The 18,688-nt window shown below is 44.6% G+C and overlaps 1 protein-coding gene across 3 annotated transcripts in view; it reads left to right on the forward strand.

The window, feature by feature from the left end:
- Positions 1-6: 6 nt before the first annotated feature.
- MYO1D (myosin ID) overlaps positions 7-18,688 on the forward strand; it is a 357,287-nt gene continuing 338,605 nt past the window's right edge. For all 3 annotated transcript variants that reach the window (XR_005784639.1, XM_040455227.1, XM_040455229.1), the window contains exon 1: positions 7-173. Coding sequence is in view for 2 of the 3 variants with exons in the window: in XM_040455227.1 (XP_040311161.1) it covers positions 79-173 (95 nt within the window). In the remaining variant the exon portion in view is untranslated. The remainder of the gene's footprint in view (positions 174-18,688) is intronic.

Genomic DNA, 18,688 nt, shown 5'->3' on the forward strand with positions numbered 1-18,688 from the left:
CCCCCCCGCCGGCCCCCCGCGACCCGAGCGCGCCCACCTGAGCCTGTCGGCGCCCACCTGAGCCCGTGCGCCGGCGCCATGGCGGAGCAGGAGAGCCTGGAGTTCGGCAAGGCGGACTTCGTGCTGATGGACACCGTCTCCATGCCCGAGTTCATGGCCAACCTCCGGCTCAGGTGAGGGCGGAGCGGTCGTGCGCCCGGGCGCGAGCCTGCGCTCTCCCGAGAGGGGGCGCCCTTGCGGTGCGGCGGGACTGGGGGTGTCAGGGGCGCGCCGAGCTCGAGGGATGGAGTGCGGCCGGATGGGGGTGTCTGGGGGCCCGCGGAGCTCGGTGGTCGCGCGTTCCCGAGAGAGGACGCCCCGGGGTGTGGCCGCCTCGGAGTGTAAGGGGCGTGTCGAGCCCCGGGGCTGCGCCCTCGGGAGACGGGTGTCCGGGGCGCTGTCCGGACGCGGGGGGTGGGGGGAGGGGTGCGAGTGGTGTGCGGGCGGCCAGCGCGCGGCCCCAGGTGAGTGGTGTGGGCGGGCCGGGTGACCTAATGGAAACAAAGGTAAAGGAAAATAGGGACTTCAGGGAGAGTTGTGGCGGCCACGAAGGCCCTGGGGAGACTGGAGGGTTGTTCTGGAGAGAGACTCGGGTCTCATCCTGGTTTTACACTTGGTTCGTTTCTTTTTCTTCTTTTTTCCCTTTTTTCCTTTTTTTCTGGCGCGGTTCCACCCTGTCATTCAGGATGCTGTGGAGCGGTCCCTGAGCTGTCCCGGGACACTGGCTATTTTTTAGTTACTCTCCTAAACGTAATTAGACACGTTTCCAGACATCGAAGAGACTGCTCTGCTGGCCAGTGCCAAGATAAACTGTCTGAATTTGACAAGGCATTCATGGTTTCAGTTTTTTTCAAGCAGTTATGGATGGAGCCCTTGTGTTACCGACATCCTTGAGAATGTAGTCACGACTCAACGCCCAAAATGGGCTTCCAAGACTAATTTATTTTAAAAACCCTTCGACGTGTGATTATTTCACTCTTGATACAGTAAAATGTAAACAGAACTTTAAAGTAGTTTTGAAGGGCGCCTGGGTGGCTAAGTCAGTTAAGCTTCGGACTCTTCGTTTCGGCTCAGGTCATGATCTCGTGGTTTCTGCGCGGGAGCCCCGGGTGGGGCTGTGGCCGCCGACAGCACTGAGCCTGCTTGGGATTCTCTCTCTCCCCGTGTCTCTCTCTCTCTCTCTCTCTCTCTCTCTCTCTGCCCCTCCCCAGCTTTCTCTCAAAAAGATAAACATTAAAAAAAATTTTTAAGTAGTTTTGATTTTATTTTGTTAGACATTTCAGTAAATGGAGTTTTGAAAATAACTGAGTCTTTTTGGGGGGGGGGGGGAAGGAGGAGGTGTTTCCTGGAAGTTCTAGACTCATTTCTTGTAAGGTTTATAGCTAACTATCACTCCAAAAGCTTATAAAGTAAAAGTCATGATCTAGGTTTGAGTGCTTAACTAACCCTGCTTCTTAGTATTAATTGCCCCTTGTTAACTTTAATTTAAGAATTTAAAAAATGTTTTTTGATCTTTGGAATTGCAGACCCCATAGGGTTTTCCTCTGTTCTTGGCCAGGCTTCCCAGAGTATGGAACAGGGGCACAGATCTGAGTTCTATACCTGCCAACTACAAACTGACCTTGAGCCAGTCTGTGTGTCTGAGTTTCCTAATTTGTAAAACAATGAGGATGTTCACAATTTTTCAGTGCTTACATTCATTTCTGCTTTTACATATTATTGGTTGCAAAGTAAGCATGGGGCTGGAATCTTAAGGAACATTATGAAAGTGAGCCTAACTTGGGGTGCCTGGATGGTTCAGTCGGTTAATCGTAGGACTTGGGCTCAGGTCGTGATCTTGCAGTCAGTGGGTTCAAGCCCGGCATCGGGCTCTGTGCTGACCAGCTCAGAGCCTGGAGCCTGCTTCAGATCCTCTGTCTCCCACTCTCTCAGCCCCTCCCCCACTCAGGCCTTGTCTGTCTTTCTCTCTCAAAAATAAATAAACATGAAAAAAAAATTTAAAGTGAGCCTAACTTAACTTTGCAGTTTGGTTCCACATTGTGCAAAGTACTTTAGGAGGTAAGGTGGGAGGTTCCCCAAAACTATAAGATGTATCTTTACCCCTCAAAGAGGTGGCATGTCAATGAAGACAGGGAGAAAAGTGGAAATTTTTCTGTTGATTAAAATAAAAAGTTAAGAAAACAATAGAAGAGTTAAGCTTTATAGAGGTAAGGTGATTCTCGGCCAAGAAATTGTACAAATGAATTGTTCTGGAGTTCAGAAGAGGGAGAGGTGCTCTAGGTTGGCTGGGAAACACAACATAGAGAAGTTCAGGTGAGTTGCAAAGGATGGGTAAGATTGGTCTAGGTGAAGAACATTCCAGGTGGATACAGTGGTGTGAGCAGAGGAGCGGAGGCGAGAAAGGTGGTTCTGTTTGGTGGTAGTGAATACACTAAGTTGTCTGGAGGAAAAGGAGTTGGTGTTGGGGAACTGTGGGAGGAATCACCAAGCTCATTAGAGCTAGAGTAGGGCTGCCTTCACACTCAGTCGCCAAGTCAGTCAAGGTCCTAGCTGTTCAGACATGTGCATGCATCTGCACGTGTCTCGTCTGTGCGTATAGCCGACAACTCTGAGAATTGGGTGCAATTGTCAATGTGCAGGTTCAGTGATTGTTCACGGTTTACTTCTAACTCGGGAGTAGTTGGTTCTCGGTAGCGATAAACACAGTCTCAGCAAAGGGTACTAGCAGTACCCTTGCCCTCCTCTTTTACCCAGGTGGAAAGCAGTCCTCTCTCTCTCTGATAGTCAGGATTTCCTATCACCCTGATATCCCTCCAGGCAGTTTTAGTGTTTAGTTGTGTCAGCTACTGGGCTTATGCTGTTGTGGCCCTTGGACATTTGTTTCACTTTGCAAAAGGTGACTGGAAACACTGCAGATCCAGATGCACTTATGTGACATAGAAGTGTTTTCATCTCTTGCGACACGGGTGGTTGGGCCATACCCCGTGTAGTTTATGGTCGTAGATAGGCAAAATTTGAGTATTTCATCTTTAAGTGGATGTGGGTGCATGAGCCCAATCATTCTTGCCTTTCCCAAGCTCTGGCTCCTTCTCTTACTCCTGTCAGGGGGGTCCTGTCCTCCGCTCTGCACCTGGCTCTTCTGCAAGGCCCTCTTCATTTGTGGTCTGTAACATAGTTAGGCACTGAACACTGTAGCTGTTTCAGGGGTCTGTGGCGTCCAAACTCGATAGTAGTTTTCCTGATAGCAGCACCCAGCATCATGCTGGGTACATAACACATTTCCTGGTGACAGCATTTTTCTTGCACAGAGAGAGAAAAGGTTAGTTCTTTAAAGGTTTTTTTGACATTGTTCATTTGGAATTATCTTTTCATTTTGCTACTCTGCTGACCTTTCTTCCCCTCTTGGAGCTAAAAGTTGGTTTTTATTTTTTTTTAATTTTTTTTAACGTTTTATTTATTTTTGAGACAGAGAGAGAGCATGAACGGGGGAGGGTCAGAGAGAGAGGGAGACACAGAATCGGAAGCAGGCTCCAGGCTCTGAGCCATCAGCCCAGAGCCCGATGCCGGGCTCGAACTCACGGACCGTGAGATGGTGACCTGAGCTGAAGTCGGACGCTTAACCGACTGAGCCACCCAGGTGCCCCCAAAGTTGGTTTTTAGACAGCTGTCACAGTTGATGTAACTTTCCCCCATGCTGTTATTATTTTCAAAAGTTGACGTCAGTGTGTGTCTGTGCGTGTGAATCGGATGAGGCAGGATTCAAGGGGTGATGTGTGTTAGTCTATCTGTGAAGGAGTTTCAGTTTATATTTCTTACTCTCCTATGAAAAACTGCTAGTATTTTGAAGGTCGCTTTCTTTCTGTCCTAGAAGTCCCTTGCTGGAGGAGATCTGTTCTATTTATTTCTTTTTCCCTTTTGGTGTAGGTGCTGGTGGCTTTGGTGGCAGTGGTAAGCTCCTTGCTGCATTTTCAAGGGACCGTGCCCAGGAGGGAGATGCCTGCGCAGACACCTCCCATCTCCGTGGTCAGGCCTGGTTCCTGCCAGCAACCCCAATGACCTGACCGCTTGCAGCGCCGGCCACAGTATTCCCACCATATTCTGCTTTCTTTGCAGCCACTTCCTTTCGGGACCTGGAGCCCTTTGGTTGGTTCCTTTTCTCTTTGCTGGGCCGTTCTTGAACTTGAGCTCTTTCAGCACTAAGAGCAGCCCTGCGCCCTCTCTCCAACTGAGAATCCCGGCAGAGCCAGCTGCATGGGACATCTGGTCCTCCTGTGCTCCCCTGCTCCCCACTCAGCCATATGTGTGTGTAAAAGGGAAAATGCAAGCCGCTGCTCAGGGCTGATCTTGGGCCGAGGACAGCATCCCAGGGGGATGTGCTCTTCACAGGGCAGCGAAATACACCGTAGGCTTCCAGGGGTCCTAACTTTGTTGGTGATGGTAGCTGTTTTGAGCATCAGGCATCTGCTCAGCCTCGTATCTTGGCTCCTTGGAAATTTAATTTTTCCTCCCCTCTTTTCTTACCGGTTTTTCTCTTCCATATAAGTGGTCATTTGAAATCGTGACTGCCAAAGCTGCAGGCAACTTCTTTTAACCTAACACAACCTATTATCAGACCCTTGCTTAGACCTGGGCTTCTCAACTCCAGCACCATTGACTTTGGGGCTTGGGTAATTCTGTTTTTGGGGGCTGTCCTGTGCATTGCAGGATGTTTAGCAGCACCCCTGGACTCTACCTGCCAGATGCCAAGTAGGACCACTTCCTTCCCATTTATGACAACTGAAAATGTTTCTAGATACTGCCAAGTGTCCCCTGGGGGAGGGGTGAAATTATCCCCAGTTGAGAACCCCTGGCCTAGGTTGTTCTCACTGCCTGGAATGTCCTCCTTCTTTCCTCACCCCTGCTCACATACTCTGCCTGTCACTCTCACTCGTCCTTTGAGACCAGTTCTGAGAAGTCTTTCCCAGTCTTCCAAGTCTGGATTAATTATACTCTTACCTGTGTCCCCAGGATACATGGACGCTTGGTCCTAACTGTTAAGAGAACCGGTCAGATTATATTGTTGTTATCTGCATACCAGCCTTCCCACCAAATAATGAGGTCCTCAGAGACAGAGAGCCTATCCAGATGTGGATCCAGGTTTTGTGGTCCTTAAGACTCATTGCAATTGGGAGGGGGGACCATCTTTAAGAAAAGAGTATTAATTGTGAATGCCAAATTAGATATAGGATTTTGGAAGAGGACAGTGCCAGTGAGTGGCTGTGAAACAAACCCATCTCTGATCCTTTTGTGTTTCCTGTCGTGCTGGGCACCTGTGTGTTCCATACATTTTTACATGAGTTAACTACGCCATCAAATGTTGGTTGATTATTCTTCAACCAGTGGAATTCTTAACTTAAAAAAATGCACACAATCTTCTCAAAATATTGTTCTTATCTAATATAGTTTAACTGTGTGAGGGCAGGACGAATGAGTTGTAGAATTACACACATGCACGTACACACACACACACACACCACACAACCTCTGTACTCTTTCTCTGTGGCTGCTTGGTCATTTGGAAAATTTGGTGGGACAAAGGGTACCTCTTTCTTGCCCAGGGCAAAACCTGAGGTACTCTGGGTGGTCTTAAAGCATGTGTAAGTCTGCAGTTGGTGCAGAGTTCTAGTTAGAAGTAACCATAGTCGGATTTACAGGAGAGGTGAATGGCACACTAAATCTTTTTGGCTTCCCCGTGAAATTCTTTGGCAACCACTTTCAGAGGCCTTCAGAAGAGGACAGTTTGCTCTGTGCCTGTTTTGCACGTTGGCCTCATATTGGGACAAAAATGAGCATTTGGGTTTTGGAGCTTCCATTTGGAGTGAATCACCCTGCCGTCTTGTTTCCTTTCCTACTCTGTGACAGACTTCCAAGACTATTTTTATTCAGGGTCATTTGTTGACCCTGGAGACTTCTGCTGAATTTAGCTCCCAAGTAGAGCCAGATGTGGGTGGAATTGAGCACTCAGAAGCAGCTACTGGGGCGTTGCAGCACGGTTTCTGAAGGGCTCCGTTTCCACATGAGAGAGGTGGGCTTTGGCCTTGTGCTTGACTTGCAGACAAAAGATGGAGAGTCTGGTATAGACAGAAGTGTGTTTACTTAATGTTCCACATGCAAGTGGTATGCACTATGAGTTATCCCCGTGTGGACAGCTGATGGGTTGCCATTCTCACCGAAGTCTGAGCCAACTCAGAAAAAAGGACCCTGTCTCAAGGACTGGCCCCATTGTATGATGATTCTGTCATTCATTGCCGTGTTGCTTTGGGGACTGGATTGGGTTTTTGCGTCATTGCCCAGCCACTGCTAAGTCCATCTCGTGGGGGACTCTTCTGTCAACAGTGGCTCTAGCCCCATTGGTGACGAGCCTCACTGACATAGCTTATGAAAATGGCAGCTGTACTCTCATACAGAGGTTCAGAGGGTCACAGCATTTAAAAATATACATTCTAAGCCTCTGTCTTTTTGTCTATTAAATTCTTTGGTCAAGATGGTAGTCTTATTTCCTCTGGGAAGCAGACTCCTGTTTGTTCAACTGCTATATATAATTACTGGTTAGATCTCTTAATAGAATAGCATTACCCAAACTTTAGTTTGGGGCACTTATGGGAAGAAGAAAAGGTGGAGCGTGCTTGCTCAGGGCATGGGGCTCAAGGGAAAGAGCACAGGATTTGAGACCCGACTGACCGAGTTCAAATCCCGGCCTCACTTCTGCTCTTTTTAGCATTATGACTTAGGGTAAGTTAACGTCCCTAAGTTTCAGTTTCTTTATGTATACAATGATTACTTTTTAGGGTTATTGGGATGAAATCACATGATGTGTAAAAAGTGCATGGTTAGTGCTTGGTACACAGTTCCCTCTCAACTAATGTTAACTGTCTTCCTGAATCCTTCCCATATGGCCTTGCCTCCCTGCCCTGACCTCATAACTGATCCAAAAGCTAGCTGTTTTCGCCTCTTCCTTCCTCACTAAGACAAATTCATTTGGTTTTATTTGGGAGGGGCAAAGATGAAAAATATTCTAGATGAAGTTGTGGTTATCTAGTGGAGAGGGCAACAGCATTGGAGATAAACACATCTGCACCTTATGTCTCTGTCCACTTACTACCACCCATGTGGCCTTGGACAAGTAACTTAGCATCCCTGAGCCTCAATTTTTTCATCTGTAAAGATGATGTTATTGTGAAGATTGTATTATAGCACCTGTAAAGCGCCCAACATCATGCCTAATGTGCTGTGACTCTAGTCTTTGGGAAGATGAAGCAGACTGGATCCTCAGCGGGTGGTCCCCAGCTCTGTCTTCTCAGTCTGCCCTGTGGACCAAGCACTGTTGCTATTCCCAGTCCCCTCCATAACTGTCACCCTGAACGTACTCATTCCTAATCCTGCTCCTCCAGGTGTGCCACCGTTTAGTCTCCAGAAGTTGTAAACTCTTTGGAAAAGGAAATCAGTTCTTCATATTACTCATAAATATTCCAAACTATTTTATTCTTTGTGTCTACTGTTCTCTGTTTTTACAAAGGTTGGTGACTTTGGTGCCTGAAACCCCAGGTGCTATAGCTGGGTGGTGAACTTCAAGGATAGTCTTTAAAAAAAAAAAAGTCTGCTGGGCACCTGGGTGGTGGTTAAGGGTCTGACTTTGGCTCAGGTGGTGATCTCATGGTTCATGAGCCCTGCATCGGGCTCTGTGCTGACAGCTCAGAACCTAGAGTCTGCTTCAGATCGTGTGTTTCCTTCTGTCTGCCCTTCCACTGAGCACGCTCTGTCTCTCTCTCAAAAATAAATAATACACATTTAAAAACTTTTTAAAAATCCGTAGCTTGTTTCCTTATATGATTATAATATATATGCATATATATGTGTGTGTACACATGTGTGTGCATGTGTGTGTATATATATGCAGATACACACATATGTCTATAATTTAAGCTTTTAATTCCAGTTAACATACAGTGCTATGTTATTTTCAGGTATACGATAAGGTAATTGAACATTTACGTACAACACCCAATGCTCATCACAGCAGGTGCACTCCTTAATCCCCATCACCTGTTTCACCCATCCCCTCCCACATCTCCCTTCTGGTAACCATCTGTTCTCTGTAATTAAGAGTCTGTTTCTTTCCTTTTCTTTCTTTCTTTCTCTCTCTTTCTTCCTTCCTTCCTTCCTTCCTTCCTTCCTTCCTTCCTTCCTTCCTTTCTCTTTCTTCCTTTCTCTTCCTTCCTTCCTTCCTTCCTTCCTTCCTTCCTTCCTTCCTTCTTTCTTTCCCTCTCTCTCTCTTTTAAGTTTTTTTTGAGAGAGAGAGAGAGCGCAAGCGAGCAAGAGCAGGGGAGGGGCAGAGAGAATCCCAAACAGGCTCTGCACTGTCAGTGCAGAGCCCTCCACAGGGCTCAGACTCATAAACTGTGAGATCATGACCTGAGCCAAAATCAAGATTCAGACGCTTTACCAACCTAGGCACCCCAAGAGTCTGTTTCTTGATTTGTCCCTCTCTCTCTTTTTTTTTTTTCCCTTGCTATCTTTCTTAAATGCCACATATGAGTGAAATCATAGGTTGTCTTTCTCTGACTTATTTTGCTTAGCATTATAGACCTTATGTATTTTTAGTATAATCTCCTCGCTTTAAAACTAGCAACTACTTTGGGAGGCACCTGGGTGGTTGGTTCAGTTGGTTAAGTGTCCAACTCTTGATTTCGGCTCAGGTCATGATCTCATGGTTCATGAAATGGAGCCCCACGTCGGGCTGTGCACTGACAGCATGGAGCCTGCTTGGGATTCTCTCTCCCTCTCTCTCTCTGCTCCTCCCCTGCTCACACAAGCTGTCTCTCTCTCTCTCTCTAATAAATAAACACTTATGCAAAAAGCTAGCACTACTTAAACTCTTGCTGTGTGCTTATCACTCTAGTGGGTACTTTGGTGAGGGTTACTTTTTAAAAGGTCATTCTTTGGGGGATAGCTGAATTGGGAGTAAACGATAACTTAATATCAACATAGCATATTTTTAAAACAGTGCTGGTGATAGTGTGTGAAGGGCTCATGTGTTATACAGTAATATTCTGAGGGAATTCAGACAGCGAGAAAATGGGGTTGGGAGTGGGGAGGACGTGCTCTGTGGCAGGGGTAGAACACAAGCAGACCCTTGGAAGTAGAAGAATGGCGTTTTACTTGGAAACAACCCGGGTCCTGCTGCCTGATGGCTCACAACACACTAGCCTTCTTTCCTTCTCTCTTGCCACCCACTCTCAGCATGAGTGGGCTGGCCCTGCTGCTAGCCAGCTTCCACTGCTCAGGATATTTTCCCCTACATCGTCTGCACTTTTTTCATTCCTGTCTTCTACTGCTCCCAAACTCTCCCAACTGGAGACAGAGTTAGGTTGATAAGAATTCTCTTACATTGGCGTCAGTTTGCTCTGTCCTTTTTTCAGACGCCTGGTCAGGATCAGTTAGAAGGAGGGAGTGAGCATCTAACTTCTGAGAAAGTTTTGCAGCAGGTAACTGTTCAGGGACCAGGCAGACCTGGGGTGGAGAACTGAACTCTGGTGGGTTGTTGGGGGTGGGACGGGCAGGATATAGTGGGAGCTCAGTTCATTCTTGGGAGGCACTCTGATGACAGGGCAGGTGCCAGAGAAAAACTTTGCTCAATTAAAAAATTTTATCTGTGACTCATCTTTGGGCCTAGAAGAGGGAAATGGAACTTTTTTTCTTTATTTTGTGTCTAATTACAAAACTTCCAAGATTCAGCACCCAGACTGCGTGGTGAATACTATGATCATTCCATTGTGGGTTAAAGAGACATTTGTGAGTCAGCCTGTGAACCTAATCATGGCTTTCAATATTTCTTGGTGAAATAGAATGGTCTACTTTTGTGGAAAGTGGACCATGTTAAAGTGAAGGGCTCTGATAAGTGACTTCAGTTGATGGAGACATGATTCGAGAGCATCATCTGATTCCTCCTTGGTGCTTTGCCCACCTTCCAGTCTCCTTATTATCTAACTTCACCCCTGAAAATATCCCAGTTTATATTCCAGGCACAGCTGCTCATGTGGAACTGGTTACTGTTACATCTGAACAGGACCTCCTTCATTTCCCTTATGTTTCTGCTCCTCGGTGCTCCGTACAGAAGTGTATTTCACTTGAAGAAGATGAAAGCATTAACTCTAGTAAAGCTATTTTGCTTTAATAAAAAGTTTGTTTACCGCTTGCTGAACATAGCTTTTTCCAAAAAAGACACAGGCCAATTCATAGCGGTAAAAAAACAAAAACAACAACTTCTGGAATAGATGGAAAAACCTATCACGGAGCAAACACAACTTTGCTTTCATTCCTCTCCTCCCTGTGTCTCCCACGGCCGTATTACGAAGACCTGGTTGGGGAGGGCACCATGCCACTTACATACACAAGGGTCACATAAGCGCTAGAAGCAAATGAGTTAGTCAAAAAATGGCTTCATCTAAAACAATGAAGCAAACACCAAGAGAAACTCAAACAATTTTTTTCCCCTCTGACCACAAAGTCTGCTTTGAGTAACTTGTACAATAGAAGATCGTCCGTAGCGGGGTCAGGGTGATGGCGAATGACTCTATCTCAAACCGCTGCTTTGTGTTCAATATAAAGTCAAGAAAAATTTTATAGTCAATTAAAAAAAAAGTCAAACTCTTTAAAAAAAAAAAAAAAGCATACATTTATTTTGAATAATCCTAAAATTGGTCATGTTTTAGTTTGGACTTTTATGGACATCTAGGTCATTTAAAATTTTTTTTTATAAGAATAGTCCTTGATACGAGATTGAGTTAGCCTGATTCTGCCATCCTAGCCTATGTTCCTTATAATTAAGCAACCTTACCAAAAAAAACAAAAAAAGCAAAATAACAAATCTGTAGAGTGAATGTCAGTAGGTACCATTCTGAGGCATTTCTAGCTCCGTTCAACCTGTCCTGTCATATTTCTCATACTTGTGCCCTGCTTCTGGTCTCCAAGTCCTGAGGGCAAGAACTTTATCTTAAGAAGATGAAGTCTTCTTTGTCTCCAAAGGCTCATTTCCATGCATTGAGGACAGAATGTTTTCCCCTCTAAAAACGAATGAAGAAATGAATGTATAATATTTCTGCATCTTTGATTCCTGCCTGAACTATGTATTTATTGTATTTTATATAATTATATAATGGCATTTTTCTGTTGTTGTGACTCCAGTCTTTGGGAAGATAGGAAAATGAAACTGTCATTGCTCTTGGAAAAAACACACTCAAATAGATAAGTTTTTGCGAAATGGTAGACCTGTTTTTTCCTTTGAAAGGGCTAATAGAACTCAGACATATGAAGCCTCATATCTTATAAGAGGAAGACGTTCTCACTGGTGCTGTGATCTTGAGCTGTCTTATGTTGTTGCTTACCTTGGCTAATTGACTACCTTTTTACCAGCTTTCTATAGTTTTGTATCTTTGTGGAATATCTCTAAGCCACATGTTTTTATACAGCAGATCCAGGGTCTGAACTGATGCAGGTAGGTGCGGTCTTGTATCTGCCTTCCGTGGTGTCCCTGGAGGTGCCTGAGAGGCAGGCGTGGAGTAGGACTTGAGGCCTCCTGCTCCTCTCTGCTTCCTGCACAGCAGCTCTCCTTCTTACATACCGGGGTTCCCAGACACTTTTGCTCAGAAGGGAATGCTATCCCGTTGGAAAAACAGTTTGAAAACCACTGTTCCAGGTGATCGCTTTCCAGATGGCTTTTCTCCTTACAAACATACACAGTTAGAAATATGTCCAACCAAAATGATTTAAAAAGTGGCAGTGCAGTATAAAGTAATGAGCAAAGGAAATAAATTTAGTTATCCAAATTTAGACACAGCTGTATTATACTCTTTGACTTCTACTTCCTTCAGTTTACTTCAGTTCTCTGGGCCGCTCTAGTCTTAAACGGGCCTGGTCCCTACTGCAAGGTCATTTTGGCAGATGAGATAACAGGTGGGTTATTGTTGTTAACACATCCTACTCAAATGTCAGTGCTGTCTCATTTTTGCTTCCTTATATGGAAGATGAAGAAGGCAAGTTAACTTTTTTCCTCAGTGACTTAGATCATCATGATCGTAGTTAGGAACAATTGTTTTCATGCCCTTGGGATTTATTGAAATACGTGTAATGTTTTGCTCCACACCAAATTGATCTAAACAGTTCAACTTTTTTTTTAATGTTTATTTTTGAGAGAGGGAGAGAGAGAGAGACAGAGAGACGGTGCAAGTGGGTGAGGGGCAGAGAGAGAGGGAGACACAGAATACACAGCCTGGTGTGAGCTGTCAGCACACAGCCCGATGCGGGGCTTGAACTCACAAACTGTGAGATCATAGCCTGAGCAGAAGTCAGACACTTAACCGACTGAGCCACCTAGGCGCCCCTAAACAGTTTAACTTTTTAGTGTATATTGGGTAAGTTTGTACAGTTTCTTTCAGTGAATTCTTTCTCTGTGAATTCTCTCTTCCCTGTTAATTTGTTTGTTTAATCTGTGCTTATAGGAAGGTATATAAAAAAGGAGTTGATGTGTTCTCATGAGGACTGAGGAACTGAACTGGGTACATCAATCATAGGGCATGAGTTTGGAGACCTTTGTTTTCTATCTTCTCTGCTCAGAGTTTTTTTGTTTTTTTGTTTTTGTTTTTGCTTTTGTTTTTTCCCATGGCTTTGATGCATTTGGCTGGAAAGGCACGTAGGCCAAGGCTGAGTTCTGAGTAGATAAGGTGCTACTCTAAAATGTATTGCTGCTGTTGGTATTTGAATTATTTGTGTGGTTGAACAAACCGAAGTATGATGAGTGGACTTCTCATACCATGTGAACTTCAGTGTGAACTTCGTGACTGCTTGTTGATTTGTGACAGGCAGCAGTTGAAGGCAGACTTTGTCACTGTTCGCATCCCTGCTTCTTAGTTTCCTGTTTCATCTGGAAGCTTTACTGAAAAAGAGACTCTTTCTTTAACTTCTTGATTTGTTCTGGGATGGTGGTTCCCAAGTTTGGCTTGTATGAGAATTACTCAGCTTTTAGAATATGTAGATGCCCTGGACTCTCCATCTTGGAGCTGCAGGTGTATTCAGCCTCATTAATGCTCAGGTGATTCTAATGCCCAGCCAGCTTAGCAGCCACCATCCTGAGCTGCTGGTTTTTCACTGCACAGTTGTGTTCTATTGCAGCTAAATGGGCCGTGACTGTAATGTGAGCCGACTGGTATATTAACAAATGTATCCAAACAATCAGCGTTCTTAGTTCTGTTGTGATTATTAAATCAATTAATTATTTGATAGTCATACTTTATTCTTCATCCTCATGACGTGCTTTCTGTTCTTTTATCCAGTGGTTTTGGTTGCCCACTGTTATCATACTATATATTATTTTTCTTTCTGTCACTACATTGTCCGTACAAAAAAAGTATAATCATACCATCCTGGTTAATTCCTTGATATATTTCCTTATGATATTTTGAACATATGTAAGTTTATAGATTTTAAAATTTGGAATCTTCATGCTTATACCAGATATAATTTTGTAAATAGTTTTCTGATATGATAAAGTATCTTCAGCATTTTTCCATGTTACTAAGTTGTCTTTGAAAGTACAATAGCAACCATGGCTTCTTTGTCTTGCCTGGGGATGCAGGGGAACCAGGCAGACGCAGTTTCTTGTCCCATGGAGCTGACACACCAGCAGGGGAGACACACAGAATTGGCAAACAAAAGAATAATAGTAATGCATGGTAATAGGCGCTATGAAGGGCAAGCACAGGGTCCCCTCATGGGAAAATGGCAGTGGTGTGTGTGCGGTAGGTGTGCATGTCACAGACGAGGCATTTCACGAGGAAGCCGGCTTCCCCCGAGATCAGAAGGCTGAGGAATCTGTGCGGGGGAGGCAGGTGTGCAGAGGGGGAATGAGCTAGGGAGGGCAGTTCGGGCCAGGCAGAGTGAATCACGGGGGAGCGAGAGAGGGAGATAGTGACAGATGGACGCTTGGTGTTTTCAGAACCCGAAGGGCATCCAGTGAGGCCAGAGTCTCCAAGCAGAGTGGGGCCAGGCCATGATGGAGCGCTGTCAGGGCTCACACTTTGCCAAGGGCCTTTGGGAAATGAAGGATTCAAGCTTTGGGTACACTGGAAGCGACTGTAGGGCTTTACACTCCTTGCAGTCACTTCAGGGTGATAGCACACTTTTAAGTCTGGGCTTTCTTAGTTTAGTAGCTAGAATTCCCTGGGTCTGATGGCTGTTCTGAATGTTTGTTTTTGTCCGGTTGGGGAATAGAGTGCGGAGTTGGCGATGGCTTTCTATACTTTCCTTCGGCGATAGTAAACACAAATACAGTCCTGTTTTGATCTGTAGTCTGCCAAAGCTATTTCTTGGAGTAGTCAGCCCAAGAGCAGTGCTTTTGTTGGTCTGAAATCAGTCAATCTTGACGGTAACTAATAGGCTACTACTGATTTTTGGGGGCTTTTTTTTTCTTTTCTGATTTTATGCCTCAAGCAATAGAAGAATTCTGAGCCATGAAGTCTCTGAGTCATAGAATTTTAATGCCAGGAGGGAACCTGGAGGTTATCTCACTGATGTAAAGATACATGGAGTTCAGAACACAGAAAGTATGCGATTTGTCCAGGATTCTTTTCTCGGTTAGTGGCCTGGTTACTGCTAGAGCAAAAATTTCCTATATCCTAGCTGTGTATTTATTCTTTTGCTTTTCCTCTCTCAGCTCCATTGCTTTGGAATCAAGTAGCAGTTCTTAAACTTCCTTTATGATTACTCACTTAGAACATGCTTGCTTAAAGTGATCTGAACAGGTTGAGACAATGGAAAAGCTAACAATGTAAATAATGAGTCTCTAGTTCTACTGAAGGGCAACGATATAAACACAAAATAACATTGAGAGAGTGCCAACGATGAGGGTTTTATAGCCTATGCTATGCGTCAACATTGATCTGGAAATGTAGACTTGGAAGTTCTCCTCTGGCTCAATTCTGCCTCTCCTGGAGGGCCGAGTAGTTCCCACACCACCCAGCGTCAGTTAGAATGTTGTTGGCTGCAACTAAAAGAAAACCTGAACAAACCTGCCGACACAAAAAGGAAACCTACTATCTCACACAAGCAGAAGTGATAAGGGAGGCTCTGGCCAGTCCTCAAGGGCTCTGACTCCACTAGTCTGATTATCTCAGGCCTGCTCTTCTTTTTATGCTGGTTTTGTCCTCAGGCTGGTGGAAGGCTGGTGGAAGGTGATTGGGGTGGTTCCCTGTATCCCACCCAGACCCCCTCACCTCCAGAGGAAGGAGAGGGGAACATGTGCTGGTCTTGTGCTTCCCTCTTAGGAAGCCCCTGCGAGATGTCCTCACATCTCCTTGGTCAGCATTTGCTCACACGCAGATTATTGAACCCGTCACTGGTTCGGAGGAATGTGGTTATCACGATTGATTTGGAATAGTCAAGAGCTGAGGATAGAGTTCACTTTTCCTGAAGCACCTGACTGTGTGGAACAGAGTAGATACCAGAGCAAAATCAGATTCCTTGTTCTTTTAAGGAGGAATGAATTTTAGGGACAGAATAGGACACTGGAGAGGCGACCAAGAGTACCTACTGTATATACTTTTACAGGCTGTGCAGACAGAATGGTGCTCACTCAGGAAAGAGTGCTCAGTGGGATGGGCGCACTTGAGACCACGTCACTGAGGAATGACTGAAGGAACCGGACAGGAGACATGATAACCGTGCTGTGTCTTCCATTACCACCGCGCAGTTCTCCGGTTCTCAGTGGGCACCAACTGTGTGGCTTACAAGTTTAAAGTGCACAGTTCTGGCATTATCTACACAGAGATGGCATGAGATCCCACAGATTAAGGGCTGGGTCCCACCAGACTGCCCCCCACTTCAAGACACCAGCCCAAGTCCAGGGTGTCACTTGTGCTTCTGACCAACCAGCTGTAAATAGGAGATTGCTGTGACCCCTTCCTCAAGTTTGTCTGATTTGCTAGACCAGCTCTCAGAACTCAGAGAAACATTTACTTGTTTGCCTTTTCCAAATAAAGAGCATAATAAGGGCTGCAGGTGAACAGCTAGATGAAGAGGTGCAGAAGCCAGAGTCCGGAGGCATCCTAAGCATTGGAGCTTCTGTCCCTCCACACTGTGGAATATTATAGATCACACTGGAAGAACACGGCTGTGTATGTATTGGCCAGAAAGTATGCCAGGATATGTGATATAGTTAATGAAATAAGTGGTATAATTCCTTTTTTTTGTTGTTGTTTGTTTTTTGTTAAAGAGGTGAGTAGCATTCCTTTTTGCATTAAAACAGAAAGAAGCAGGGCGCCTGGGTGGCGCAGTCGGTTAAGCGTCCGACTTCAGCCAGGTCACGATCTCGCGGTCCATGAGTTCAAGCCCCGGCGTCAGGCTCTGGGCTGATGGCTCAGAGCCTGGAGCCTGTTTCCGATTCTGTGTCTCCCTCTCTCTCTGCCCCTCCCCCGTTCATGCTCTGTCTCTCTCTGTCCCCCAAAAAATAAAATAAACGTTGAAAAAAAAATTAAAAAAAAAAAACAGAAAGAAACAAGATGAGCATGGGGTATTTTGCTGTGCCGGAAAACAAGGAAGTCCTCAGAGAATGATGGAAATGTAAAGGAGACATAGAAACCAGCTTGAAGGAGCTCCCATTGTCCAAACCGGGGTCAGTTTGAGCATCAAGCTGAAATGGGAAACTACAGTCCATACTTACATAAACTAATAAATTAATAACTGGGACTTTGATGAGGAATGAGACATTTACTTAGTATCTCCCTACAAAATGCTCGTTAATTAATGTCACAGAAAAAAAAGAATGTTGTTACAGTGAAGCCTGGCAGACACTGCTTTAATCATGTGACCAAAAGAAACAGCATCAGTAATGGGACAAATCCGATCACATACCGTGTGCACAGATGCAGTGGGAACACAGTATCATTTCTGTGACATTCCTGCTGAAGGTGCATCACCTGAATGTAAGCAGAGCAAACATCCGGCAAATTCAAATTGAAGGACAGTCTACAAAGAAACTAATCTTCAAAAATGTCAAGTTAATGAAAAGGAAATACTGAAGAAACATTCTAGAATGAAGGAGACTAAAGAGACATAAAGGTAGAAGCATGACTCTGAGCTGGATTCTTTATATAGGACGTTATTGAGACATTTGGTAGCATTTGAATGGAGCTTGAGAATTCATTGTTCATAAATGTATCACACTTGAATTTCCTGGTTTTGATGATTATGTTGTGGTTGTGTGGGAGAATGTCATTGTTTGCAGGAAATGTATATGAATGGGTGGTGGGGCATCAGGTCAAAATCACTGTCAAGTAGTTCAGCAAGGAAGAAGGTACTTGCAAGTTTTTTGGTTTTTTTGGTTTTGGTTTTGGTTTTTTGTTTTTTGTTTTGGTAAGTTTGAGGTTTTTTGTTTTTGTGTTTTTGTTTTTGTTTTTTAAGTAACTTCTACCTAACATCAAACAGGTTCTGAAAGGATGTGTGGTGAGTTTCTGGTTATGGGGATTTATTGAAACTGAAGTTGGAGGTCTACTCACCAAGATGGTTGTAAAGGGGTGTCATGCATCTGTAAGGTTGCTTTACATGGCCTCTGAAGCCCCAAATTCTAAGATTCTGGGTGTCTCAATGCGTATTTTAAAGTAATAGTTGAATTTATTAAATGATGCTTATGCCTTAAGTTATTAGGAATCAAATGAGATTCACTTTTTATTCAACAGGTATTATCTAAAACTTTTTGCTAGGGGCGCCTGGGTGGCTCAGTCGGTTGAGCGTCTGACTTCGGCTCAGTTCATGATCTCATGGCTCGTGAGTTCGAGCCCCGCATCGGGCTCTGCCCTGACAGCTCAGAGCCTGGAGCCTGCCTCGGATTCTGTGTCTCCCTCTCTCTCTGCCCCTAACCCACTAGCATTCTGTCTCTGTCCCTCTCAAAAATAAATAAACATTAAAAAGAATAAAAATAATAAAAAAAAACTTTTTGCTAGAGACTATATACTAAGAACCATATGTAGCTCCCTACAAGTTTGTGATATACTTGGGTGAAAAGGGCATTGACATAAAAAAAGTATATGACTTCCATAGAGTAGTATAGAATAAATGCCAGGTTGTCAGTACCAACATTATGCAGTTCAGACCAGGGGGATGTTTCTGTGAGCTTTGGAGATTAAGGAAGGCCTCTCTGAAGGTGTGAGATGGGGCTCAGTGTGGAGCATGAGTAAGACTGAGGTATGCATGACCTAAGAACAGCAGGAAGAGCATTCCTTGCAGAAGTCCTCTGTGAATGGTACGATGTGTTCAGGGACCAGGAGAAGACGAGTCGGACAAGTTTGGGGGGTTCATTCATATAGGAGAGCCCTGCTTTCAGATCACTATAGTTAGAGAGACAGGACTAGCTTCCATAAAAGGGAAAATGAGGGGGAAACTATGATTGCGATAGCTATGAGACATAAGGCACTGTGTTAGATGGTTCCTAATTCATTTCATTCATTCATTCATTCATTCATTCATCTCTTTTAATCTATTCAGTTCTACAAGATAGTTGTTACACTCATCCAGACGTGAAACATGTATTCAGAGAGAGAAAATGACTTTCTCAAAGTCACAT

This window comes from Herpailurus yagouaroundi, unplaced genomic scaffold, assembly GCF_014898765.1.
Source record: "Herpailurus yagouaroundi ecotype Mexico unplaced genomic scaffold, PumYag 215, whole genome shotgun sequence".
Taxonomy (NCBI): Eukaryota; Metazoa; Chordata; class Mammalia; order Carnivora; family Felidae; genus Herpailurus; species Herpailurus yagouaroundi.